Raw genomic sequence first — 17333 nt, forward strand, 5'->3', positions numbered from 1 at the left:
TAAACGCCAGTGTACCCCATTGAGAACCAAGAGCAAAGTTGAACGCGCTAGACCAGTCTATGCCACTCATTCAAGTCGTGAATCGTGATGGCGTGAAAGTCCTGCCATCGGTGGCGATCCGAGCAGAGAGGGTAACTGAGAGACAAGACTTGTCACGGTATCGTATCACACAGTGACTGGCAAGCCCGCTCGTAATCTCTCTCTTTCTTCACCAAAGACTTTGCGTGACATTTCCAATACCATTTCGAAGCCCTCCCGACCGCGAGCGGCGTTTTCTCGAAACCGCTCAATACTCGCTTCTTCGATTTTGGAACGAATTTTTTGCCATCCACCGCATAATGCCACAATCTTGGCTTGTTGGTGGAATTCTGTCTTGTGTTTTGTGTCATCGGATGAAGGCTGGTAGACCACGGTCTCCCGACACTCCAGAAGATTCGACCAGGTCATGTTTGTGCTGCACATTGTGACCTTTTTCGAGGCCGGGTCCACGTAAGAGACCTCGTAGACATAGCTCGTGGTTTCTCCTCCAATGATACTCAGAATCCATTTCGGCGCGTTTTGTTGGCATGTGATAAGACGTTCGGTGCGAAGGATGCCTGTCTGAGGATCGATGTGGCGAGAGATCGTGTCGACTGCCAAAACATGGGAGGCTTTATCGTTCCAAGGGCAGTATTTGCGCCAGTTGTTTGTGCTCACCTCCTCCCAAGAATAGTCAAAGGTATAGGAAGACGAGAAGATCTTCATGTTGCTAAACTTGGGCGAGCCGTCGGCGGAGTAATCGAAACTGGCCGCAGGGCGATAGATTTGGGGGATATAATTCAAGGGAACGGATGTGGTCTATTTATCGCAGTGTTTTGGTGAGAGGAAGTTGACCAAATGCTGAGATTTACCCTGAGCTCCTGCAAAGCTAGAGTTATAAAAAGGAGTGTGGGAGGAACAACTGTCGACGTGAATATTGCTCGTCGGGGATTCACAGGGGAGGAAAAAGGAAAAAAGTGAAAAATAGCCAACCGATTACCGGAGTTCAATCCTCGGGTGTTATCTTCTTCTAGCGCCCGGGGAGGGTCGGAGAAATCTGGTCACGTGAATTATCTTTTCAACCATTGTGATGAGAAAGCAGGACGTCTGACAAAAAGAGTCTCGGAGTTGGCTTCGTCGAGTCCCGTGTGAAGGCGAGGAAGGTTTGCTGTCAGACAGAACCCATTTTCGCATCATCAATTACCATTCGGAATTCTCATCATTTCTTCATCGTTCTCGAGCCATTTTCGGTCCATCGTGGCCGAGATAAGCGCTCACAGGTTGTGCCATTCGCCCGCGATTCCCCAAATTTGTCCCCTATGACATCGTTCATCCTCACTTAACACCCATTCATCATGTCTGAATACTGGAAATCGACAGTAAGTCCAACGCTCCCTAGCTCACTGCAAGATCTATATGGCGCATTGCTGACTGATCTACAGCCAAAATATTGGTGCAAGCACTGCAGCACCTTTGTCAAAGATACCTCATTTGAGCGCAAACAACATGAGGGCACCGTCAAACATCAAAATAACCTGAAGCGCTTTCTCCGCGACATTCAAAATAGCCATGAGCGAGGCGAGCGGGAAAAGGAGAGGGCCAAGTCAGAAGTCGAGAGACTCAAGGGAGTTGCTGGTGGCGATATAAACAGATCCTCAAGCCCCTCACAACCATCTTCAAAGCAGAACGCTCAATCTGCACCGAAACCTCCTACGGGGCCTCAGTCTACCGCAGATCGGAAGAAACAATGGGCGCAGTTGGCCGAGATGGGGATCAAAGTCCCTGAAGAGTTCCGTTCAGAGATGGCCATGGTTGGGGACTGGCAGGTGGTGTCACAACAAATAGTTGACGAGACACCATCAGAAGCGCCTCTAAGCAAAGGTGTCAAAAAGCGCAAATACGAAGGTCAAGATGAAGATGAGGAGGAGAAGAAAGAAGCTGGCGAGGCTGTCGTGCGACGCGGATGGGGTGCTGCCACCAAGAGATATCCTGGCCACGACGAAGCCGATCTCGAAGATCTCTTGTCGGGTTCGATCTCCGTCAAGAAAGAAAGGACCGGAAGCCCGGTCACGCAAATTAAAAAGGAAGACAAGGACTCTTTGCGACAAGGAAAGAACCTTGTTCTCGACCCAGATGGCCGTCAGGGTGGAAATTGTACCTCAAGCCTGGTGGAATCTTCGCCCCCCAACCGTCTAAAGCAAGATGATCCGGGTTTGAAGGAGGAGCCAAATTCATCACAACCACCCATGTCTATGGACCGAATCCCGGAGGAGGTTCCAATACCTGTGTTCAAGAAACGTAAGGCCAAAGTATCATGAAACGCCATACATAAAATGATGGCTCCCCATGGTATGGTGGAATCTAGGCCGGCAGACGCGAACCGGAGTCCAGATAAGCGAGATCATGATCAAGCCAACCTTTGATTGTCGACTGATTACGTTCGGTTTTGGCCCAAACTCTGATGCAAAAGTTTACACAACCATTGGCCCCTTGCAATTAATTGATCAAGCTGTTGCACGAAATTCCCAAGTGGCGTAACCACGTGGGATTACAGTGGCACAGATGCGACGACACTGGTGATATGACAGCAGTGACAGGATCATCCTCGTCCCCAAGGTGTTGCGCCTCCAGTCCGCCAAGCGAAGGAACAGCAAGTTATGTCCCACAGTTGGACAGCGCAAGGCATTCAGGCGCGCATGATTCGACATTTTCTCATCGGGAGCGAGGGCCAAGCAGGAGAACCACGGTAATTCATGCAATGGCTAGTACAGCATCAGCAAAAACACCAAACACAAATCGCCTACATCCAAAGTTGTCTTTCGGGCATGCCGAGGGGCAAGCATAGGCTCTTCATTTGAATGACCGTTTTGGCCCCCGTGCCCCCAGACGTTGTCCGAGCCCTGCTCTCTAGGCGAGATTTACGTAGACTCTGATGAATCAAACGTCGTTATCGCTGACCGCCTCCATTTCTGGGAGAAAGGTGTCATGCATGACCGACATGTCACCAGCGGCCAATTGCACGTCGGGGACAGCTCGAATTATCCCTCTTGTCATCCTCGTTTATTCCTGATTATGCCGAGGAGTGCTTGATGCACCCTGCCGTGAACGAGGGCACGAGTGGTGCATTACCTATGGTCGTCATCCCCAGGGGCCTAAGGCAAGGGGCTGCTCGATCGCCTCTGCACAACCTGCATGCTGCTTGTGCTGCTCGCCTTTTGGTCCCGCAAGGGGATCTGGCTCGTTCGGAGAATATTGTGCTGCACCGTTGCACGATTTCCGACCCCAGCGCACTTCGGTCCGTCATTCACACGATCTCGACTCTCGACGGTTAGGTCCTTTTGGTGAAAGCCCTCAGTGCCAGCTTGGATCAGTATCTGTCAATTTTGGTCTTCGTGCAGGACGGTCTCGGATAGATAGGCAATTATCAGGAGAGACACCACCTATGACGAGCCAGTCGAGGCTCACAGGGGTCGAGGCTTCTTTTTCAGTGCCGTCTCAGGGTATGATTTCATGCACCTTTTCGTGTTGACAAGACGGCCTCATGTGACACCAAAAGCCACCCTCGAGACGACGGTTGACAAATGGTACCTGGGCGGTACCGGATCCAATGCGGGCCAACCATGCATTGTGGCTGGGCGATCATGATGGCTGGAGGAGCGTTCCTGGGATGCGATGATCAACGAGGAAAGTCCAGAGCTTGGGAGGGGGGAGGCCCTGCCAAAACAAGAGGCAAGGCACATCTCGGAGCGAGGTCAAACTTGTCTCGCTAAGAGGCACCTTGAAAGTCAAAAAAGGCTAAAAGTGCCCTGTGCGCTGGATGCCTGTGGACGAGAGACACTCGGGGTGGAGTTGTCCTCGAATCTGTTTAGGCCGTCGTGTCGTGGACTTTGTCGAGGACGAGTTTCCCTGGGCTACTTTTTCCAACTAGTTTGTCTGGAGATTTTCGAACACTTGTTTCAGTCGATAGCGTGACGGGGGTCATGGTGATCAAACAGCAAGGTTCCAGGGATATCACACGCCAATCCGTGGGCTGTCTGTGAGAGTTTCTTGCTATCTTTTTTGTCCCCCTCATCATTCCCCCCAAGCCCCCCAACCTCTCCAATAGTCCACCGGGGTTTGGTAGCTGCATGGTGACCGGTGGCGTACCGCTTCGAGCGAACCAGGACGGGAACAAGAGGGAGAGAATCAGGAAGCGGAGCACGAAGGGCTCGACGAGGTAGGAAAAGCACCAGTCTCTTTTTTTGCTCTGGAGCCCGCAAGGGCCCTGGACATGGATTGCTTTGGGTGGGTTTGGATGCTGACATGGTCACATTGAGAGACAGCCTCAAAGGAAGGATACGGAGTACCCTGGTCGGTGGTACTATACTCGAGTAGGCAGAGTCCAGGAGGGAGTTGCATGTAAGCGCAAGTGCAGCGAGTCGACTACTGGGCTCGGGTACAGAAGTGGGCGTGAGTGGGCATGACTTTTCCAAAATGGTTGGTGCCTCGACTGATACGACTCCATTTCTCGAAATGCCGCTAGCAGGGTTCTAGAGTCGCTTGGCAACGGTCAAGCAGCAGCGTCGTGACATCCACGGGCATTGGAGGTTGTTCTCTTTTGGGACATTGCATTGCACAGAAGAGAAGGAGATAGTCCGGGAGCGTCAACAATAACATTGGCCTATTGAACCAAAGAACTCGAAGCTGAACAGTGAGTGGGACATTGAAGAAGTCTGCTCTCCACGGTGCGTTATCTATCCTATTTGTTTGGCTCAGCTCCTGCTGCCTTGGTTCCGAGTTTCTGGACAATCCGAGGGCCAGTTTTGCCAGTTTTGCTGCCGCCTCCATTTGGACCATCATCCCTGTTCAATGACTTTAAGCAATCTTCATCCTACACCGTATCCACCACGACCAAGATACGGTGTACAGGTGTGTACGAGTATTTCTCCAGCCTCAACAGCTTCGGGCGCTATTCCTCGCAAAGGGGGATGGGAGGGGCGGAACTAACCCCCGTTGGAATGTTTGGTCTTTTGTCTTTCTCAGCTTGATCAATAATTATTACCGTGTATAGCTGGCAGCCCCGATGCACATTAATGCAACCGACCTGGAGCGGGAAGCGCTAGCAGAGGGCAAAGCCGGGAGCAAAGGGCGCCCCCCCAGATGGGTGCCCCCCCTCCCTTCGGTCCAGGATGAAGCACGGTCTAAAGGTGCTTAGACTCGGGCCTAACGTCGTCTGGCGTCGGGAGATGCCCTAAGCGAGAAGCCTCTTGACCGGGTACCAGGGAGTTTTGCAAACTCTTTGCTCAGCAGTTGGTGGGTTCTAGTGGTGCCTCCTGCCACAGACGAGTCGACCCAGCCAGCGGGCGGCCATTGCCAGTGCCACTGCCACCAGTTGCTGCTCGAGTCGTTTGGATCACCATTTACCACTCACCAACTCCTGGTGACCGTTGATTGACACCTTAACCTGGTTCCGGGCCGTTCGGGGGCACTTTGATGGAGTCGTGGTTTCCTGTCCGTTGTTTCCATCCCATTGTCCACATCCTACGTCTCCCACTAGTGCCTGTACAGGCCCCCAAGTATGGCATTTGGAGCACGGTCGCCTTTGGAGTTATTGCACCTGGCCTCGCCCCCCAGAGAATGCTTGTCGTCTAAGGCGGCTGATCGTGTCGAAGCGATCCCAAGCGAGGTTCGTTCCAATTTCGCCATCGAAATCTGATTCATGCTCACCTGCGCTTCGGCACTTAGGACGTCCGCGACACCTGGAGCAAAAGAGCGAACACTCAAATGGTCAAGGCGTTGAGCCACTGGCGACTGGTGGGCGTTTCACGGGGCCTGAATGGGGTGACCAAGCACTCCAGCAGCGAGACCTTCTTTCCCCCCCCCCCCCTGCCCCGTCAAGCCCTGTCAGTGGAACTCGCATGCCTGTCAACCGCCGCTCCTCCTTCCGTCCAGTGCCATGCCACTTCGCTCCTCCATCCCAAGTCATATGTTATGTTACTATGGTGCAGGCACACCATACCGCAAACTCCATACGTTTTCCTAGTATCTTTACTCTCTTCACCACCTTTTGCTTTGCGCTCGATTCCCCCTTCATTCCTGGATTGTCTGTCTTATTGTCGTTTTTTTGCTCTGCTGCTTTCTCGTTGATGGTTTTGCACCCCGCTTGCTGACTTGCGTTACTTTGCTTGTCCGGTGCAGAGACATACTTCTAAACTTCTCCCCCGTGTGCAAGAAAGACAGAAAAGGTCGGTCGGGAAAAGAGGCAAAAATCTCACGGGACCGTGGCAAAGAGCATCAACGGATTGGGTTCCATCACCAATCAACTGGAAACTTCGCTGATGATCATCCAACCGGTCATTTGAGAAGCAAATCCAAGTTTCCCGCTCTGGAAAAAAAAAGCATACGACATCGAAGCATCTTGCACTTTGTCAACTCTTTTCATCGACGTCGCTTCGCGTCGCGACTTTTGCTGGATTGACCTGCTCTGCTTGGGGGAAATAGCGCAAGGGCGACGAGCCACGGACCTGATGAACTATTCAAATATGACCACGGCGGCTCTGCAAGCTTCGACGGCTCCGATCAGCCTGCCTCCGATCAGCAGCATCGATTTCCACACTCAAGTTGCACACAGGCCGGAACCAGAAGTTGTGCAACCTCTACCACCCCCGCCGCCAGCGCCGCAACGTGTCCTGCCACCGCTGCCGTATCCCTATTCTGTTCGACCAGCCCCAGCCCCAGTGCCGCCGCCACCTGTGCCTCACGAGTACATGCAATCACGGCCAATCTACCCGGGAATACCTTCGCCATACCAGCAAATGCCGGGACGAATGCCTCTTCCCTCGACGACGGATCCGAATCTGATCGTTGCGACTCCTCGACACAAAGCCAAGGAGGTGAAGAGACGGACCAAGACAGGATGTCTGACATGCCGAAAGAGGCGCATCAAGGTGAGTTCTTTGATCTATTTCCGCAATCATCAGTCCTCTTCAGCCCTACCCGCGTCTCTTTACAGTCTTCATTCCAGCCATCAAGCCTTGTCATCCACGTTGTCAACACACATGGGTTCCGCGGATTTTGACAGCGAGCGCATGGCAAGGCCGTGCCAGAGGCAAGGGCCCTTTTGGGGGGGGGGGCATGGCCGGGCGAAGGCAAGTTTACACGGGGGCTCCACCTGGGCTAGCGCCTAAGGCCAAATCCAGGGAGCTCCTGCCCCCCCAAAGGATGCCCGGCCCTTTTTAGGCCTGGGGGGCTTGGTGATCGACCATGCCCATCTCCGCCCGTGTCACAAACCTTCCCTTCTCCATCCCTAACTCAACGGCGCTACACACATATTTTTTCTGTCTTAGCGACTCCATCGCCCAGCGCCTGTCTTCGTCTCGAGATTGCTTTCCCGTTCTCCTGTCCCCTTTGGGTCACGGCAGCACTTTCCCTCGCGTCCGCCTGCGCTCTGCTAGTCCTCTGCAGCCGCGACCGTTGATTTTCCCCTTTCTCTCTACCCCTCGCACGGCGCTAACAGCTTGATGCTATTGACAGTGCGATGAAGGTCGACCAGACTGCAGAAATTGCATGAAGAGCAAGCGCAGTTGTCAAGGCTACGACCCGGTCTTCCAGCCGCAAGGTCCTCATTCTCTGCACCCTGCGCCGTCGGCCCCAAGCAACAACATCAGCAACAATCCTCCACCATCCTCTTCGGTCAACAATCAGGTCCCGAGGTTTACCAACACTTCCATTAGCCCCCCGGGGTCCAATCACCATTCCTCCATTGTCTCCAACTCACCTCGAGATCACTCAGAATACCCGTTCCCACGACCACCAGAACAGGTCTTGCCTCACATTAATCAGCCATATCATATGGACGGAGCGCATCAGCCTGGTCTAGCTCCATATCCACCACCGGGACGAAGTGAGTGGAGTTGAGCCGGTGATTCCTCCTCCATCGGGACTAACCTGAAGACAGTGCAATAATGACCGACGTGGGTTCTCGTCCGACCCCAAGGACCATCGAGTCCATTTGTACAATTGCTGGCACAAAAATTCCTAGTGTACCACCTATTCCACCGGATTCCGTCCCCAACCTCGAATCAATTCGGAAAGTGTACGACATTGCCTTTGCCCCTGGCCTCGACAAGCTCTTGGAGGCTGGCCAGTCGAAATGGTTTGCACGGGAAGGGTTCCCTCTACTCTGCATGGATCGGACTCAATTGGGCAACATGTTGGCATATTTGACTTTGGTTAGTAACCACGCCGATACGCCGACCGAGAATGCGACACTCGCCAGTCAAGAGGCCAGAGTGACCTGGGCCCTGCTAGAGCTATGCATTCGACCGGCGCATGACAGTGGCGAAGAGGCAGACCGACTCGCCCGCCGGTGTCGAGCACTGGGGGCCATCCTGACGGGTGAACAATTCAGCAGCCAAACAGCGACAATGGCTGATTTTGTCCATCAAGAGGAGGCCGAACCCGAACCGAAAACCAGTGCCCTGGAAAAGCAACTGGGTAGGAGATCTGAAGAATTTTGGAACCTGGTCGAAGCGGCGGCTGCAACTCAGAGAGCGGATGGGTCAGGTCTGTCAGCCGCCGCAGTGAGACAATGCCGACCATATCTGGACGGGATGGAGAACAGAGATGTCATCTACAGTGTCATGCTGCTGGCATCTGGGGGCAATGGCGACCTTACTTCAGAACGAGAACTTGCAAAGAGATACCTGGAAGCTCAGGCGAATGGACGAGCCACGAATCAAGTGTTTGCGACTCTTTCTGGCATGGCGTTGAGGGCATTTGAGGGATAATCGGGTTATTTCGTCTTCCTTACCAGGATCACCTTTACGTCCTTTCTTTACGAAATTTTCCTTTGTGACTTTGTGCTATGGCGGGCGGTCAAGATACAGAGAATGTTACACATACCCTTTTGTTCTGTTGGAACCGGAGTAAGCTGCATACTCGGATCTCTACTATTCGTTGGTCCACATGCCTTTGATCATTGTACGTACCGCTGGCTGTGATGCATAAGGGTTGCACTACCTGCTGGGGGTAACAAGAGCTCTGGACGGGAGTCAATTTGTGGTGGCATGCCTGGCGAATGAATAGAAATTTCTGCAAGGGGATGGTGGACACTGTCCCAAACACAAGGCGAGGGAACGAGTGTCGAATGACACTTGGCGGCGCAGAATGAAATATCACCAACATCTAGCGGTGTTGTCCTCTATTCACCAGTCATGATTGCTTTCGGCATTCTTGATCGCGTGAGTGAGAATTCCTTTGTACAGCTGCTCCGAACTCACGAGACGCTCGAAACTCGTTTTGCGTGGTGATGATATCAATAGCTCATCACATGCAAATTACGGTTTTCGATACGAGCACCCTACACATGAAGCTAAAGCCGCCCAATGTCACAATACTCCGTAGAGGGTTTGACGAGCAGCGGGCTCCAGCATAAGCGAGCATGCAGGGATCACCGTCGCGGGCCGTGGTAGCGAGTTCTAGGCTCGGTAGCGAGGGGCGCGAGGTTTTCTCCCTCCCTCCCTCCCTCTAAAAACCTCGTACGAGTAGCTGACTAGCTTTGTGGAGGAGGAAGGTAGAAGGTTTTTTTTTTTCTTTGTGGTCCCCTTGCGGAGACCCTTTTGTTGGACCCGTTCATAATTTCTGTAACGAACGGATTAATTAGCACGGGGAATTAAGGGTTGTTGTGGAGCGTGTGAGGCGGCGAAACATTGGAAGAGCGACAGAGCGAGAGAGAGGGGGGACAGAGAAAATAAGAAGACGATGATGGGGTCGAGGGTTGAGGGTCGGACTACGACGCCCCCAAGAAAAGATGCATGTGTATGTCTGTATGTATCTATGTACATGGGTTGTGGTCCAGACTTGTGCCTGAGGCATCCACCATGATGCCCACAAGGCCCCGAGGCGTGGTTTGAAGGGAAAGTATCGACGACGACAAGGAGGGGCAGACAGATGGGGTTGGAAGGAGGAGGAGAAGGAGGGGGAGAAGCCCACAAAGCTACCCAGGTACGATATTTGTAAAGAGACAGACCGTCTATACGAGGTACCTAGGTTGAGTATACATTGACAGTATACCGGGATGTACCTCCCTCGCACGAGTACGAGTACATAGGTCATTGGCAACATAACTCCCGTGCGAAGACATAAGGGGCCGAGGGCGCAGTCAACGACAAGCAAAACAAACCTTCGACGAAGAAGATACTTCCCGTCCTTGTCACATACACACATACACCCCTAACACTCCTACCGAGTCACTGCCTACATGTAGTAACTAACAAGGCAATGCTAAGGTACTAGGTAGGAAGGTAATATGAGGTCCATTTGTATTCGTGTGCTACCTCCATTCCATGCCTACTAGGTACATGTACCTCCACCTGCAATTGCATAGGGTACAAAGTACGTGCATGAACTGCCCAGTGCGCCCCCTTGGCCCCTCTTCTTTCTCTCCGGCTCTTCCCTTCCCTTTTCCCACCTTTTTTTAGCCTTTACTTGTACAGGTCGATCAAGGCGTCTGGACTCTGACGATGGGGGCGGAGAGGCTGGAGTGGACTGAGCTAGACCGTTCGCGAGCTGAAGAACCGTGAGAACTAGGGAGGAGAGAGTTTGTCGAGTTTCATCCAACTGGGACTGAGCTAGACTATCTGAGTCGGGCCGATGTATTCGATCGTGTACCTACGGGTTCTTGAGGTCCATTGCTGGAGCTTTGGGAGGAAGGAAACGAAGGAAGAGGGGCAGCGGAAGGGAGGGAGGGAGGAAGGCGAGGGAGGGGAATACGTATTAAGCTTTTCAAGTCCGAACGGAACAAGAGCTTTTTTCGGCGCAGATCTACGCAGCCTCCCACTACTACCTACATAAATGTTTCGACCGCTTTGATATACCAAAACTAACTTTTGTGTGCACCTACGCCACCGACGGAGTACAACGACCACCACCCATGCCTACCTGCCTACCTACCTACTACTTACATACCTAGAGTCCTCGGTGCCACAGTACTCGCTGCATATATGCCAAACCTCGTACCGAACAAACCTACCCGTACCGTACTTATATTTGTAGCGAGGAGACCCTGCATGCATGCATGCATCGCCTCATATCACAACACATCATCCGCTGAGCGACGACCCATTTCGTGCTCGCCCAGAAAGAGGGGCGCGTAGGCGGCCAGGGCTGTTTTGCAGCTCGGCGACCGTACGCGACGAGGGCGAGGACGAGGACGAGGACGAACGAGTAGGCATGGCATGGAGATCAGCTGGCTAGCTAGGCAAGCTAGCCGTGCGAGGTTCTTCTTTGGGTCAGGAAACGGAAATGGAGAATGGAAAATACGAGGGAAGGATGTCGTATGGGGATCCCTCGTTGGCATCCCTGTGACAGATATCAATCCACTTTGTTGGAAACGAGGGGCATTGTGTGAGACGAGGGTGGGGAGGAGAGGGGTGCGATCGAGTCTGCTTCAGCGCCTTGACTGAATACTACTACCCTACGGGGTCCTCCGTACGAGGACAGACCTCCCTGATCTGGAGTACATACTATTTGGTACCTGCGTGCCTAAAGTGTTGCCGCAGATCCTGGAGGAACATGCTATGCTAGGTAAGTAGTAAGTAGTAGATGGATCAGGTCCCTGAAGATATACCTCGTTACCGAGTACGTACTTGAACACACATTGGAAAGGACACCATACCATCGCTCCAGGGCGCAAGAGACCATCGCGCACATACTGTACTTGCTGGGTATCTAGTCCGCCAGTACAAGGACACTACCAGGGTACTCGAGAGTATCGATGTATCTACTCTCGTCGTATCTATCTGTCGCCGGCAGACACGGCATTCCAGATACTAATTAGTTACACAGCAGTCAGTCCCCGCAGGGTAATGGGAGCATGTGCCTCGGCCACCGAACAAGGGGCCCAATGCCAATGGAAATGGAATATCATACTCCTACGAGACGAGACGAAACGAGTTACTCGTCTCGTTTCGGGGCCGGGGGTCTGAAGTCAGGAGAAGTAATCGATCGATCCTTCGGGCTCTGGAGAAGTAATCCATTCCATCCCCGTTTGCCACTGGGCTTGACAAACAAAGTACGACCAGTCCCCCCTCCCCCTATACGACTCGACTCGACAAAGTAATAGAGCCTTGGTAGTACAAGTAGTGATGATCGACAAAACCTTCACCTTCAATCTTCGAACGTTCGATCTCGACCTTGTCCCGCGCAGAAATCATAAACGACGGATAACCGCTTTCACCCTTTACCCGGGCTTGGTCCGCCTTGGTTCGGTCGGTCGGTCGGTCAGTCGTTCGGTCTTGGGGTCAAAGGGCCAGAGGGCAATGGTCAAAGAAATAAGAACTGGACAGAAAATGGGGTGCGCTTGGCAAAAGATGATACTACTACTGCTGTACAAGTAGGTAGACATGAAGGTATTCCTCGGAAGGACGAGGACCAAACAAGTATTGTGCGTATCAAAAATCAGATCACTTATCCCTCCAAAGGTCATGCATGGTATGTCACTGTAGGTACTAGCTAGCTAGCGCATTTTCCAGTATTCCTTTCCAGCCTGAATCGTAATCGATGTTCACCACTTTGGTGATCGACCAGTCTGTACTCGGTAGCGTTTGGTTCGGCCGTGTTCGCCCGCCTCGAATCCTACACTGAGACGGCCACTTCGCCAGATTGAGGAGACATTGCAGCCGGCGGGAGATGTTCGGCCTCTACTGCTCAGACAGCTCAATTGCAAGTAAGGAGGTCCGAGGCCTATGAATCTTCCCGTCCTGCTCTCCACAGTCCATGCTTTTATCGCCTGTGCCAGAGTGGTTGACCACTTCGAGCTGGAGGGCCTTTTGGGATCGTGGACGACTCTCAGCCTCTGGTTCGTTGGGTTCGCATTTCCATGACCAATATGTGCCATGGTTACCTTCAACGTGAGCCATAGTTGTCGCATCGGCAAAGAGCTTCAAGCTCCGTTGCGTTCGGTCGCGTTGTGCACCAGCTTGAAGCTGCTGAGGTCTTAGCCTGGTGATACAGGCGAAATTTAGTCGTGCTCGTGGCTGAAATGCCCCGTGGTGATTTAGATGTCCAGCTGGTTGGCGGTGGTGCTCAATCTTCTCAGATGTAGTTTCAGACAGTGTACCGCTAACTGTCACAGCCAATTGATGGACGCCAGACGGCATGGTGACACAGGGATAGTGGTGGCACCTTGGTGGTACCAAGAGCCTCACAGGAAATGGACGTTCCATGCTCGTTGAATGCGCGATTCGTTTTCGTAATTCATCAAGACATTGCATCCCCAGGTCAATCATTCCCCGTCCTTGTGCTTCTTTTCGACACTGACTATCCTTTTCCCGCCCATCTTTCTGATCTCTTCCTCCAGGGTCCCCTCCATATGCATTCTAGCAATGTCGTCACTGCCACCGAGACTCTGCGCATTGATCATGATGTTCGGCACAGTACGTCGACCAGTCAGTGTAGCCAAGAGGTCTTGTAGTTTGCGGCCTAGTGTAGGCGCTGGCGCATCGTCATCTTCATCGTCGTGGGCCTTGGGAACGGGAGTGGTGATCAGGTCGAGTTCTACCACGTAAGGCGCTGGCGTGATATTGTACGTTTCCAAAAGGAGAGCTTTGGCTCGTTTTGAGTAGGGACAGTAGGACTTGGAGAAGATGATGACTGGTAGGACGACTTGGTTAGTACCTCAACACTCGAAAAGGGAACATGGATTTCGACCTACTTGGACTCTTCTTCAAAATGCTTTGCAGTTCTTGTCGTGCCAGAGTCTCTCCGTCATCCTTTGCCTTTTCGACTTTGTTCCCATTGTATGCGATTTCCTCGCCCTGTCCATCCGCTGCGACGGCCGTGGTCGTGTCGACAGGGTATTTCGGCTTCTCCTTTGGCATGGTCCTCCTTCCACCGATACTGATCTCATCGTCGAAACTGATGGTCGAAGTATATGGGTGATTGCCCTGGACAGGCGACGCGTCAAAGATCCTCTGATCCTCGTCCCGCTGTCTCTGCTCCTTCTGCTTGTCCAGAATCATCTGCAACTCGCGATTCGTTTGTGCAGTCAACTCTCTGTCCGAGAGCGCGCCTCTCAAGACGCCTCGACGGCGCGATAACGAGGCCTCGGTGGTTTTGCGAAAGTCTGTGGTCGTGCCAGAGCCCGAGAAGAAGAGGAAGTAGATCAAGAGAATCCCGAGGGTGAGGCCTACGGCCTGGCTGCGCCGCACGGCCGACATCTTGAGTATGGTCGTCAGAGAGTTAAGCTAATGCTGAGAGGGCGTATGCGCAGGATTATGCAAGGACATGCGACGAATGTAACAGATCTGAGATATCCGCTATATCACCACCTAGTAATGCGCACGATCTGCTGTCATATGCGGCGTCCGTAGATGTCGGTTCTGCCTGTGTTCTTCTTTCGAGATAGACACAGAAATGGCAGTTCAGAGAGGTAGAGACGACCACGAAGCGAGAAAATACACGGTGCGCGACGACGAGAGTTTGATATTAATTTTGTACGTGTGGTAGAGATACGAGTGAGAATATAATATTGGATGAGCCGTTCGGAGAATTGATAGGGAAATGAGGTCAATGCGGGTGCCAGTCGGAGTCGGGGAGGGGGATCTTACTAGACACTTAAAGGGATTAGCCAGGCACGCCCGTTCAGTGCTGCCATGGCCCAGACAAGCCAGAAACAATGCTTCAGAGGCCAGGAGAAGACGCCACCGTTCAATGCTTCTGCAAGCCCTGTCCGCCCTAGCCTGACTAGCACACACTCTAACAAGTGCAATGTGCCAATCTATCATCAGGACTTCCGGAGAGAAAGGAGGGCGCTTGGGTCACTCTACGAGTAGGCGACACTCCTCGGGAAGTGGGAGCGAAAGTCACACGGCACTTGTAGCCCTGACACCTGAATAGGCACACAGGACATGGGCATCGAACAGGGCCTGCCCCGAATATTGGTCCCGAGGGGTTGTTGGGGGCGGGCAATTTCCAGGATCTTTACCCCACAGAACGACCATTTAGGGGGCAGTTTTTCTTCCGGTCACTTGGACATCTGGGCCTTGGAAGGTGCTTGACCACCACCATGGTCAAAGCAATCTGCCGTTAGCGAAAAGTTTGTGAATACTCATTTCCGAGGGTCTTTTCCTCGCACTGTCGAGTTTCCATGACACATCCTTTGATGATATCGGCCGGCTACGAGTACGAATACTCGGTATACTCTGTTCTTCATAGACCGTGAATGGAAACCAAGGAATAATAGGGGTGGGAACATTTGCGGTTTGAACATTGTCGTGGTCGCGTGTCAGTTTGTTGTCGCGTCAGCAAGATCAAACGTCACACAGCCTTGTCACGTCCTCTTTTGGCAACGCGTAACGGTTGTGCATATTACTCGTACATGATACGCAGGTCTGTCTCAGCCAGTTGTTACATCATGCCCATCTGGCAAGGTTCAATCCAAACGCCACGCTTTGATGTGGTATCCAAGAATATCATCATACAGGTCTGGTGACATAAGAAAGGGGTTCACCTCCTCCCATCCATTTCGTCTCATTTCGTCTTCAGTTCTTCATGCCATCAGCCCTCCCAACACCACTTTCTGCACCCCTATCATCTCTCTTTTAGCCGACTCTCGGGAAGCCTGCTCAAATTCCCGGACGATCGCTGACACAATCACTTTTCGGATCCGCCCGTCAACTTTGGCAAAGAGGTCACTGATCATGTTCGTGCATGCCGACGGACCTGTCAGGATCTGCAGTAACCGCTGATAAGTGTCAATCAGCGCGTCACACAAGGTCGCGAACACGGTGAAGAAGTCGGGCGTAAATGGAAGAGGCGGGGTTTGAAGGTGAGTGTACGGTCCTTCATTAGGTAGCAGAGTAGAATTCGGCGCATCGAATGGTGCTGGAGGAGGAAATGCCGACGCACTGGGGAAGTTGACTGCTGCTGGCATGGGAGCCAAAGGGGAAGGATTCACCAGGGTACTCGCCGACGAGGCGAAAGTAGTTCCACTGGCCGTAGTGTCGATTGAGGGTTGTGAACCATGATGCCCACCCTCCGGCACAGTCGAGGGCGGCGACGTAGCCGGAAGCATAGGAAGGCCAATGTCGGTAACGGGGCCACTTGACTTTCGCGGTCTGGACGTCGTCGTCGCCCGTTTGAACATTTGAGGGATTCGTGCCCGACTGAGTGAACTTGCCGAACTGCCATCCGGGGGATGGAGTTGTTGAAAGGATTCGAATTCCGTTAAAAGAGTATTCAAATTCTTCAAGTAATCATGCGCGACCGCAGCGCTGTTCGCAGCATTGGTAGCGGCTGTCGGCTGAGGAGGATGAAAGTCTAGGATTGTGGGTAGTGACATTCCTAGCAGCATAAAATTGACTGCTCTCCGCGAAAGTCGGTGGGGTGTATAAGACGGCAGCCTTGCAATATCATTCTCATGAAATAGGACTGTGTTGAACCAGAAGGACCGACCTTCATGCGCCCTGCGCAGGTACTCCAGCGTCGCGATCCTCTTGTGTGTCATCTCTTGTATCTGTGCATAGGACGCAAAATTGTTGGCTTGGTTGGCAACAGCCGCAGTCGAGTTGAGGAGAAGTCCATTGAGCGCCAACGCCGAAGGCACGTCCACCTCTCGAGAGGAGTTGTCTTTCCCCTTGACGGTGTGCGCATTTACGGTGTCATCACCGACGCTGACGTTGCTAGAGACTTTGTGTAAGGGCGCGCGGTTGACTCCTGACGGCGTGTAGATCGGAGCAATATTCCCAGTCGGAAGAGGTAGCATATTGTTCTCAGGTGTAGCGTGGCTAGTCACATCACTGTTGGTCCGGGATTTGAGATCGGGTCTGGCGGAAGTCAGGGTGACGGGCGCAGGAGGGGCAGTGGCCGTTCGAGTGTAGGCTGGACGGGGACGAGGACGAGGTGGTGTCGAGCCGGCCGCGGCGAGAGTAGCGTCGAGGGAACTGTTTGATCCTAGAGGTTTGTGTCTGCGCGAAGGAGATCTAGTGATCTTGGAGAGGAAGCCAGCCGCTCCTCCTGCTGATGTTGCTCCTCCAGCAGCTGAATTGGTCGAACTGACGGAGCCATCGCGCGAGGATTGAGACCGAGGCTGACTCTGGCTCTGGGTACTAGGCTCAGTCATACTATTCCTCCTTGGTGTTTCTTTCTTCGTGCCACCTGATCAGGCGATCGAGATTGCCGAATCAGAGCGGTGGCCCAGGACAATAGTGTGCGCCCGGCGAATTCTGCGACCACGCAGAAAAGGGAGCGGAGATTTTTTTTCTCTCAAAGAAGGGTACCTGCAGATAGTGTGTAAGGGGAGGTTACGAACAGACAGGGGGTCAGAGGCACCAGAG

At 52.8% G+C, this 17333-nt stretch overlaps 7 protein-coding genes across 7 annotated transcripts; 3 read left to right on the top strand and 4 right to left on the bottom strand.

Moving 5' to 3' along the window:
• Positions 1-165: 165 nt before the first annotated feature.
• Positions 166-744, bottom strand: AYO20_03789 (hypothetical protein; the record flags this gene model as incomplete). The annotated part of the gene is made up of 1 exon (XM_022642089.1): positions 166-744. One exon carries the CDS (start codon positions 742-744, stop codon positions 166-168), a length of 579 nt encoding a protein of 192 aa, XP_022502032.1.
• A 629-nt stretch (positions 745-1373) lies between these two features.
• Positions 1374-2336, top strand: AYO20_03790 (hypothetical protein; the record flags this gene model as incomplete). The annotated part of the gene is made up of 2 exons (XM_022642090.1): positions 1374-1397; positions 1461-2336. The coding sequence occupies 2 exons, from the start codon at positions 1374-1376 to the stop codon at positions 2334-2336; spliced, it is 900 nt and encodes a 299-aa protein (XP_022502033.1).
• Positions 2337-6539: 4203 nt separating this feature from the next.
• Positions 6540-7075, top strand: AYO20_03791 (hypothetical protein; the record flags this gene model as incomplete). Its single annotated transcript, XM_022642091.1, has 2 exons — positions 6540-6944; positions 7010-7075. The coding sequence occupies 2 exons, from the start codon at positions 6540-6542 to the stop codon at positions 7073-7075; spliced, it is 471 nt and encodes a 156-aa protein (XP_022502034.1).
• Positions 7076-7961: 886 nt separating this feature from the next.
• Positions 7962-8786, top strand: AYO20_03792 (hypothetical protein; the record flags this gene model as incomplete). The annotated part of the gene is made up of 1 exon (XM_022642092.1): positions 7962-8786. One exon carries the CDS (start codon positions 7962-7964, stop codon positions 8784-8786), a length of 825 nt encoding a protein of 274 aa, XP_022502035.1.
• A 3912-nt stretch (positions 8787-12698) lies between these two features.
• AYO20_03793 (hypothetical protein) lies at positions 12699-13157 on the bottom strand (the record flags this gene model as incomplete). Its single annotated transcript, XM_022642093.1, has 1 exon — positions 12699-13157. One exon carries the CDS (start codon positions 13155-13157, stop codon positions 12699-12701), a length of 459 nt encoding a protein of 152 aa, XP_022502036.1.
• Positions 13158-13282: 125 nt separating this feature from the next.
• AYO20_03794 (hypothetical protein) lies at positions 13283-14216 on the bottom strand (the record flags this gene model as incomplete). Its single annotated transcript, XM_022642094.1, has 2 exons — positions 13283-13650; positions 13712-14216. 2 exons carry the CDS (start codon positions 14214-14216, stop codon positions 13283-13285), a joined length of 873 nt encoding a protein of 290 aa, XP_022502037.1.
• A 1331-nt stretch (positions 14217-15547) lies between these two features.
• On the bottom strand, positions 15548-17119 carry AYO20_03795 (hypothetical protein; the record flags this gene model as incomplete). The annotated part of the gene is made up of 1 exon (XM_022642095.1): positions 15548-17119. One exon carries the CDS (start codon positions 17117-17119, stop codon positions 15548-15550), a length of 1572 nt encoding a protein of 523 aa, XP_022502038.1.
• Between the last annotated feature and the right edge of the window lie 214 nt (positions 17120-17333).

This window comes from Fonsecaea nubica (genome assembly GCF_001646965.1).
Source record: "Fonsecaea nubica strain CBS 269.64 chromosome Unknown Scaff18, whole genome shotgun sequence".
NCBI lineage: Eukaryota > Fungi > Ascomycota > Eurotiomycetes > Chaetothyriales > Herpotrichiellaceae > Fonsecaea > Fonsecaea nubica.